Source organism: Palaemon carinicauda, unplaced genomic scaffold, assembly GCF_036898095.1.
Source record: "Palaemon carinicauda isolate YSFRI2023 unplaced genomic scaffold, ASM3689809v2 scaffold1064, whole genome shotgun sequence".
NCBI classification, from domain to species: domain Eukaryota; kingdom Metazoa; phylum Arthropoda; class Malacostraca; order Decapoda; family Palaemonidae; genus Palaemon; species Palaemon carinicauda.
This window is the reverse complement of record NW_027168554.1, coordinates 45,001-55,397: the sequence shown is the minus strand read 5'-3', so window position 1 is coordinate 55,397 and position 10,397 is coordinate 45,001. Positions and strand designations below refer to the sequence as shown.

The window sequence follows — 10,397 nt, the reverse complement described above, 5'->3', positions numbered from 1 at the left end:
TTATTTTTCCCTTCGTCTCATCTTGCCAAGTTGGCCTTCGACCCCCAAAATTCTAGCCAGGTGAAACAGGTCCCGCCAATCTTTCATCTCGGATGCGATAGAGACAATCTTAGCGTCTGTGTTTTTTTTTTTTATTCTTTATGACGTTTCACTGATGCCGAGCGAGGTAACAAATTGCAGTTTCGCTCAATTGTGTTTAAAATAAACTTACAGTGCAACATAGGAAGGGATAATAACCACGTTAAAAGTTGATAAAAGGGTAAATGAAATAGATAATAAAGACGTCAATAGTTGATAAAAATATAGATAAACGATAGATAATAACGACGTCAGTTGATAAAAAACACAAATAAAAACAGTACATTTAGGCACGGTAGATCGTGCCAGCGTGAGACTACCAATTGGATACACGTACTTTTACGTAATGTTCTATTCCTCGCGCTGATTAGTGTGTGTGCGTGCGTGTGTCTGCGTGTAAAGAACACGTGGACTTAGTTGAAAACTTTCTGGGAATTTGTCTGACTACCGAGAGGAAGCGTTACTAGGGACTGAGACGTTTCCAAAAGCGTGGCATTATTAACGAGAAACAATATTTGACGCTAATCAGGAAAACCTCGTGTGGGTGGAGTCGATCGTTAAAAAAAGCAGATATAAAACGGTGAATTTCAGTTCTCATTTCAGAGCTGAAGGAGTAACGTTGAGTGCGTGTGATATAGAAGGATAAAGTGATTCTATTAGAAAGGAAAATAAACTTATATTTATGAAAATCATTATGCCCGGACCGATCTTCTCTGTTCCAAGCGCTATCAGTGACTCCATCGACCTGTTCCAATCTTGCGAGGACGTCCAAGAGGCATGGGTGTGCGACGGTGATTTGCAACAGGCGAGCAAAGCCCACGTTAACGGATTCAACGGTATTGAGACCCACTTCAACGGAACTGAGATCCACGTTAACGGATATCAAACCGGAATTAAGAGCAAGACATTAGACGTCGCAGATCAGAAGACTAAAAGTAAGAAGATGGATGCCACTTCAGAAGCAGATAAGATTGACCAGGCAGGTCAAGAAGGGATTTCTGACAAGGATATGACCTGCGGGAAGGATAAACAAGGGGATATGGAGCAGCAGGATGAAATGGGAGAAGCGCAAGTAGGAGAAGGAGAAGGAGATGATGATGAGCTAGCAGAGTCCATCAACATCCCAGTGCTTGAAGCGAGGTTAAGCGTTGACATCAGCCAGGCTCTGACCCGGCAAAAGATCGCCTCTGTACAGAGGGGTCGAACTCTATCCTTCGCTGATAAAGAGGAGTCGGAAGACAGTCCTATCATGAGCTCGAGGTTCTTCAGCCACAAGGATAGCTTGGAGCTAAGGGGTCTACCCCAGGGATCCCCCCATCTAGCTGCCCCATCTGGAAGTACTCCCAAAATGGAGAAAAGCGTCAAAATCTTCAGAAATCCTTCCTACCACTCGGCTGTCAGAGTCTCCCCTATGGCGGAGTCTCCACCAGCCACGAAGTCCTTCACCCTCAGTAGCCAGAACTACACCAGCAGTAGCGAGGGCACCCCGGAGCACGATTCCTCGTTTGCAAGCGCCGAAACCATCCACAAGTTTCCCGCCAAAGCCCGAGCAAACTCCGCCTGTGGTGCATTCGCCAAAAATCAACCCCTAGATGTCCCCGTGGCTGCCAACATGCCCAGGAGCGCCTCCTTCAGTGGTGGGGGTATCTTGTCGCCCTCCTCGCCCGTCACCGACAGTTTCAGGCAGGTTTACGGACGGCGCGGGAGTATATCACAGCCCTCCACGCCAGTGACCAAAAGGGCGCAGCTCCCGAAACCGCTACCGAAGGAGGTGACGCATCACCATCACCAGCAACGGAATAACAACAACAACACGATCAAAATCACGCGAGGCTCCGCCCTCACCAGGAGTTTCAGGAGGCTCTTCAGCGCGCCTATGAAATCGTCCAACCCTCCGGCGGAGGAGTACTGGTGCGACACGCCGGAGCCGGATTCCCCGACGCCCTCCGAGGCCCGTTCGACCTCCCGCCTGAGGAAACTCAGCACAAATCTCTCGAGGAAGTTGTCGACGAGGACGAAGATGAGTAATAGCTACAGTTTCCCGTCGGGCACCAACGGGCACGGCCAGGGCATCAACGGGGAGATCCCCGACAGTAGTAAATTGGTCGATTACGAGGAACTCATGAAGCTCTTCTCATGCTCCGGGTGCCAGTCGATCATGGCGCCGCCTTTACACCAGTGCAGGAAGGGACATCTGGTTTGCAACACCTGCAGGCTTTCCTTGAAACAGGTGTGCCCCGTTTGCAGACAGCGGTTCGCTGAGACTACGAATTTGATGATGGAACAGGTGAGAATTTTTTTTAAGAAATTAAAATCTTTTTGATTTGTGGTAAATTGTTTTTTGTAGTTTGAATAGAAATTTGAAAAGAGGGGAAGAGTTAAAACTGTCTTGTAGTCTGAAAACTGTTCTTGTAGACTGAATAGCATTTATTTAGAAAAAAAAAGGGAGAATACTGTCTTATAGTCTGAAAACTTCTCTTTGTCTTGTGGTAAATTGCTTTTTGTAGTTTGATTAGAAATTTGAAAAGGGGGGAAGAGTTAAAACTGTCTTGTAGTCTGAAAACTGTTCTTGTAGTCTGAGAACTGTTCTTGTAGTCTGAAAACTGTTCTTGTAGACTGAATAGCATTTATTTAAAAAAGAAAAAAAAAAGAGGGAGAATACTTATACTCTGTAAACTTTTTTTGTAGTTTAAATAGCAATTTTCTTTTAAAAGGGAGGACTGTAGGAATTAGCCATAATTTCTTTTCTAAACTTTTTTTCTGAAAATGTTTAATATTAGCGAAATTTAAAACATATCACGAGAAAACAAATGTCTGAGTTACCATCCAACGTTTTAGAAATAGGGAGGACTGTAGGAATTTTCCATTTTTTTTAAACTTATATGAAAATGATTAATATTCGGGAAATTTAAACATATCGCCAACAATGTAAATTTTAGAACCATCTTGACTTTTATAAAATATAATAAATATTGATGTTGTTAAAATATAAAAAAATAAAAAGAAAAATAGAAAAGCTACTCTCTCAATTGAAGTATAAAAAACGACAATTTATAAAATATTTCAAAAAGAAATGAAAGACAAAAACGTATTTCACGCACTATAAAAAACTACCATTTCTAAAACATCTTAAAACCGTATTTCAGTTTTCCTACAAATCGTTGAAAACATTTTGTTTTATTTTCAAAAAGGGTTTCCAAAAAACATTTACAAAACTCTTTCTCTTTTGCAATCTATAAATCTTAGATCAAAGGAAACATCTCTCTCTCTCTCTCTCTCTCTCTCTCTCTCTCTCTCTCTCTCTCTCGTGCGTGCGTTGAAATGAAACAAGACAATATCAATCAGAAGAAACTCAAGTGAAGTCAATGATAATAATAATAATAATAATAATAATAATAATAATAATATTAAAATTGATAATAATAATAATAATAATAATAATAATAATAATAATAATAATAATAATAATGAGTGTAATAACAATAACAACAACAACAATGATAATAATAATAATAATAATAATAATAATAATAATAATAACGAACAGAGAAAAGTAGAGATTTTACAACATCGCTATGTATATGAATATTATAAGTATTTGTTAAAGTAAATAAAAAAAACTATTTTTGCAGCTAATAATAATAATAATAATAATGATAATAATAATAACAACAACAACAACAATGATAATAATAATATTAATAATAATAATAATAATAATAATAATAATAATAATAATCTTAAAATGTTTAATCAATGCATTGCCTCCTTATTTCAGAGGGATAATAATAATAATAATAATAATAATAATAATAATACATTTGTTTGTATGATAACGCTTATCTTCCCCGACGCCAGAGGGAAGTTGACAAATCAATCAGATTCTAGTCTTATCTAATGTAGTGGTGTTCACTGGATCGTGGTAGCTCCGGCAAGGAGATTCCTAAAGTCTAGTATTCTAGAGTTTTGTCTCTCTCGATCGTAGGTCTTCAGAAAACTACTTATCCAAGAAATACTGTGTCTGGGATCCTAGATAGTTGGAGAAGATGGGATAAAGACTATGTGATCCTTGGAGTCATAGGGCCTAAGACAGGAACGTATTAAAGACCTGTCTGGAATCTTAAATAGTTGGAGAAGATCCTCAGACAGAGACGTATCAAAGACCTACTGTGTCTGGGATCCTAAATAGTGATTGCGATGAAGATTATGTGGTCCTTGGAGTCATAATTCCTCAGAAAAGAAAGCAACTAAGACCTGTCTCTCTGTAGTCTTTGGAGTCATAGATTATGAGACAGGAATTTATCAAGGACTTTTGTCTGGGGTCCTAGATAGTTGGAGAAGACTGTGATAAATACTAAGTGGTCCTTGAAGTCATGGAGCCTCAAAATAGAAATTACCTAAGACTTTCTATCCTTGGATCGTTAATCATCAGAAAAAAACAGTATCAAAAGCCTTCTAAAGGTTTAATGGCCGCTCATGAATGGCAGAGGCAAGGGACAGTGACATTGCCCTATCAAGCAGGTCAATGCCATAGAGACTGACCATATATACATATGATTAGCACCCAAGACCCCTCTCCACCCATGCTAGGACCAAGGAAGGCCAGGCAATGGCTGATGATGACTCAGCAGATAGATCTATAGGCTCCTTTTACTTTTGGGAATAGTATATTCAAGATGTAAACAACTTCAAGGAGAGAGAGAGAGAGAGAGAGAGAGAGAGAGAGAGAGAGAGAGAGAGAGAGAGAGAGAGAGAGAGCAAACTTTGGTTTAAGTACTGAAAATTATTTGAAAGATTTGAAAAAAAAATTCGATTTAAGCATTAAAGAAACAAATGATTTGCAAGAGAGAGAGAGAGAGAGAGAGAGAGAGAGAGAGAGAGAGAGAGAGAGAGAGAGAGAGAGAGAGAGAGAGAGAAAGGTAGCAAATATTGGTTTAAGCACTGAAAATTATTTGAAAGATTTGATAAAAAAGTTCCGTTTAAGCATTAAAGAAACAAATGATTGGCGAGAGAGAGAGAGAGAGAGAGAGAGAGAGAGAGAGAAGAGAGAGAGGAGAGAGAGAGAGAGAGAGAGAGAGAGAGAGAGAGAGAGAAAAAAAAAGTTGCACAAGATTTCTTGAAACGCAGGTAAAACGCGAACTTTTAAGTGGAGCATGTTCGTGGAACAGCTGTCTACTAAGTTTTTCAAAGAAGAAGAGCAAGAAAGAGCACAGAAATAGTAATGGCTTTGTCTTTGAAATGGTTCCTAGGATTTAGATTCGGGAAATTTAATTACAATTGGTTTTATTTACATAAAAAGGAACAGTGAGGAAGTTTAATTCACTATTTGATGAAGAGCGATATCCATAAGGTTTGAGTATTGATAGTTCTGTGTGATGACATAGAGTGAAATGTTACCATCTATAAGGGAAGTTCTGTTATTATTATTATTATTATTATTATTATTATTATTATTATTATAAATTATAGAAAACATTAAATTATGTATCTTTTGCTCATTTTTTGAAGTGCGTTTTTATCTGAGGAAGGCTACAAATGTTCACTGAATTCAGGTCAAAAGCAGAAAGGTAACAACCAAACTAACATCCCAAGGTAATTGGCAACGAATAGGCAAATATTTGAGGTTGAAGTAGTCAATCGAATGTTAATTGAGCATTTGGAACATTCATTACAATTGTTTCACGTAATACTGTCGTGATTTTTTGCAATTACTGCTCCTAATCACGAAAAAAGGCTAGGAATATCTACAGAATTCAGGCCCTAAACAGAGAAGTAACAATAAAACTGACATCACAAGACAATGGATAAAGAGTAAACAAAATATTTGAGGTTAAAATAGTCAATCGAGAGTTAATTAAGCATTTGGAGCCTTCATTGCAATTGTTTCATGTAATACTGTCATGATATTTTTGCAATTACTACTCTTAATCAAGAAAAAGGCTACAAATATCCACAGAATGCAGGCCCTAAGCAGAGAAGTAACAATAAAACTGACATCACAAGACAATAAATAAAGAGTAAACAAAATATTTGAGGTTAAAATAGTCAATCGAGAGTTAATTAAGCATTTGGAGCATTCGCCACGACTGTTTCTTGCGATGCTCTCATGCAATTGATCAAGGTACGTTACGATTAATGCTCTCAATCAGTGCTCACAGAGCAGTTGTGAGCTGTTCCAAGCGCACCGTGATCCACCGCGAGAGAAAGTAGGACGTCAGATGATATCTTTGTAGAAATACGGGGTTTTATAAACAGACTTTAATTACCATATCACTAATGAGGTCTTCTTAATTAATGGGTAATTGGTTGTTTTGACTTCAATGCTGCTCGCTCGTTGCCAACTGGCTTAATTACCTTACATCTATTTTTTTTCCATCTGCTCCTGGTATGGTTGCTATGTCTTATGTCTATTTTCATTTAATTTCGCAATTTTGGAGAGGAGTTTTAATATAATTATCATTTAATTAACAGTTTTATTTTATATTTCAAATGATTTTATTAAAAGTTTAACGAAAAATAAACAGACCAAATTCTATTATCTATTATTTTATTATTCAATGAAGATTAATCTTTTTTGAAAATATTAAGAATCAAGCTGCTGCTAAACAGCTGATTATGTTACAATATTTTGGAAAAAATATATAACAAAAGTAAAAAAAAAATATCACATTGAAAAAACCTATAATCTTAGCTAAGGCTCAATTTAAAAAAAAAATTAAATCTATAGAGCTACGTTTCCTTCGTTAATTTAGTTGGAAAATCCAAAAATTAATAGTGGAGAATTTTGCTAAATACTCGAGTTTTAATTAAGATTAAAGTAAACAAAGAGAGTAATATTTATCAAATAAGAAAACAATAACTTATATAAAAACAAGAACAATAACAATATTATTAAATAACCGCAAACCTCCACCACGGCAGAGTTATAATAATTACACAAATGCATTTAAACCTAATTAAAAACGTCCCTGCCTGGCAATCCCTTGGACGGGAGTTCTAGATTCACTCACGCTCGATATTTTCTCGTGTTTGCAAATTCACCATCCGTGGAAGCCTATAGATCTACCTGCTGAGTTATCAGTAGCTATTGCCTGGCCCTCCCTGGTCCTAGCTTGTTGGAAAGGGAGCTTAGATGCTGATCATATGTATATATGGTCAGTCTCTAGGACACTGTCCAGTACCTTAACTCTGCTATTCATGAGTGACCTTTAAATCCTAACCTAACCTAACCTAACCTAGGGATATCTTTTGCGTCCATGTAGTCTGATCCGTGAAATTTTCGGGTGACATTTTCTCTAGGACATTGTCCAGTACCTTGCCTCTGCTATTCATGAGTGACCTTTAAATCCTAACCTAACCTAACCTAACCTAACCTAGGGATACCCTTTGCGTCAATGTAGTCTGGGTCGTTCTCATAAACGAATTTCAGGGGTGAAAATTTTCGTCTAAGTCATGTTTCTACATCTCCCATGAAGCTAATCCCTACTAGGCTATACAAATACCCTCATTTGGTCAAATTTTCATAAATTTAGACGTAATTTATGTAACAGACAAATACACAGAAATCAACAGACTTGCATTCAACAAGCAAAGACGTCTGAATTCGCTGGCAACCGTCCACAGAATGTATCACATGTGGAAATTCAAGGAATAGTGACGATAGTTGTAGCATTCAAATGCAAGCAGATGGAATGAGGGCATAAGCACAATGGGAGCACCTTTGCTTCCACTGTCCTTGATCAGTTGAAACTCAAATATTTGCTACACTGTCCTTGATCAGGTAAAACTCTAACCTTTACTTCAATGTCCTTGACCAGGTAAAACTCTAACCTTTACTTCAATGTCCTTGACCAGGTAAAACTCAAACATTTGCTCCACTGTCCTTGATCAGTTGAAACTTAAACATTTGCTCCACTGTCCTTGATCAGGTAAAACTCAAACATTTGCTCCACTGTCCTTGATCAGTTGAAACTTAAACATTTGCTCCACTGTCCTTGGTCAGGTAAAACTCAAACATTTGCTCCACTGTCCTTGATCCGTTAAAACTCAAACATTTGCTCCACTGTCCTTCATCAGATAAAACTCAAATATTTTCTCCACTGTCCTTGACCAGGTAAACCTTAAAACATTTGCTTCACTGTCCTTGATCGGGTAAAATTCAAATAATTGCTCCACTGTCCTTGACCAGGTAAAACTCAAAACTTTGTTTCACTGTCCTTGACAAGTTAAAACTTAAACCTTTGTCCCACTGTCCTTGATCAGGTAAAACACGAACAATTGTTCAACTATCCTTGATCAGGTAAAACTCAAACATCTTCAATTTCCATGAACAAGTAAAACTCAAGCGTGTTTTAAAGACAATAGGTACATATTTAAGTGACAGTGACACTTTAAACACTTAAAAGTGGAACTGAACTTCAGAATTAAATAGAATAGATCAGACGCTAGAAAGCTGTAAAGAAACTGAACCTTCTAAAGAAATCATAAAAAAGTGTTTGCTTATTAAATTAAGTCCTTGATTAGATTAGATTTAAAACTCCCCATGAGGCCTGATCACACAGGGGCTCTAGGAGACAAATCAGCCCCAATTTGCTAAATAGGTGGATGTAGATAAGGGCCTTATGTAATGTATACGGTGTGCCACTCCATTATGCAGTCATTTTTATTGTTTATATAGGAATTTACTTTACTATTATTCTTAAATATTTATTTTTTCCTTGTTTCCTTTCCTCACTGGGCTATTTTCCCTGTTGGAGCCCCTGGGCTTATAGCATTCTGCTTTTCCAACTAGTGTTGTAGCTTAGCATTTAATAATAATAATAATAATAATAATAATAATAATAATAATAACACTGCGTGCAGTGTGCCACGTAAAGGACAGTAAATACTAACAGTGTATGGTGTCGTAGACTCGCTGTTCTCGTAGTCAATAGAAATTTTTAAAAAATTTGGAAACTCAAAAACAATTGTATAGGAAGTAGAATGAAATCTACGACATAGGATACAAAGTTCATTTACGTACTGAAATTAATCCTGATCCATTGTCAAAGTTCTGCAGTGGTTATATATAATTAATTCCAGTCCATTGCTAAAGTTCTACTAGTGGATAAAACTAATACTAGTCCGATATCAAGGTTCTGCAGTGGATAAACATAATTAATTCCAATCTATTTGTAAGTTTCTGCTAGTGGATAAAACTAATACTAGTCCTTTGTCCCGGTTCTGCTAGTGGATAAAACTAATCCCGGTCCGTTATCAAGGTTCTGCGAGTGGATAAAACTAACACTAGTCCGTTATCAAGGTTCTGCAGTGGATAGACATAATTGATTCCAGTCCATTGCTAAGGTTCTGCTAAAGGATAAAACTAATACCAGTCCGTTATCACGGTTTCACTAATGAATAAAACTAATACTAGTCCGTTATCTAGGTTCTGCAGTGGATAAATATAATTAATTCCAGTCCATTGCTAAGGTTCTACTAGTGGATAAAACTAATACTAGTCCGATATCAAGGTTCTGCAGTGGATAAGTATGATTAATTCCAATCCATTGCAAAGGCTCTGCTAGTGGATAAATCTAATATTAGTCCGTTTTCAAGATTACGCCAGTGGGTGAAACTAATCCAGGTCCGTTATCAAGATTCTGTAGTGGATCAAACTAATATTAGTCCGTTATCATGGTCCTGATAGTGGATAAAACTAATCTAGTCCATTATCAAGGTTCTGCTAGTAGATAAAACTAATCTCGGTCCATTATCAAGGTTCTGTAGTGGATAAAATCAATCCTGGTCCGTTATCATGGTTCTGATAGTGGACAAAACTAATCCCAGTCCATTATCAAGGTTCTGCTAGTAGATAAAACTAATCCCGGACCATTATCAAGTTCCGCTAGTAGCTAAAAGTAATCCCGGTCCATTATCAAGGTTCCGCTAGTAGATAAAACTAATCCCAGTCCATTATCAAGGTTCTGCTAGTAGATAAAACTAATCCCCGGTCCATTATCAAGGTTCTGCTAGTAGCTAAAAGTAATCCCGGTCCATTATCAAGGTTCCGCTAGTAGCTAAAAGTAATCCCGGTCCATTATCAAGGTTCTGCAATGGATAATATTAATCCCGGTCCATGTTCATGGACCTGCTAGTGGATAAAACTAATCCCGGTCCATTATCAAGGTTCTGCAATGGATAATATTAATCCCGGTCCGTTTTCATGGACCTGCTGGTGGATAAAACTAATCCCGGTCCATTATCAAGGTTCTGTAGTGGATAAAATTAATCCCGGTCCGTTTTCATGGTCCTGCTAGTGGATAAAACTAATCCCGGTC

At 37.4% G+C, this 10,397-nt stretch overlaps 1 protein-coding gene across 1 annotated transcript in view; it reads left to right on the top strand.

The window, feature by feature from the left end:
- The first annotated feature begins 286 nt into the window (after nucleotides 1-286).
- The window catches only part of LOC137635257 (uncharacterized), a 20,478-nt gene continuing 10,367 nt past the window's right edge, over nucleotides 287-10,397 (top strand). The window contains exon 1 of the mRNA XM_068367707.1: nucleotides 287-2,365. Coding sequence (XP_068223808.1) covers nucleotides 761-2,365 — 1,605 coding nt within the window. The 5' untranslated portion in view covers nucleotides 287-760. The remainder of the gene's footprint in view (nucleotides 2,366-10,397) is intronic.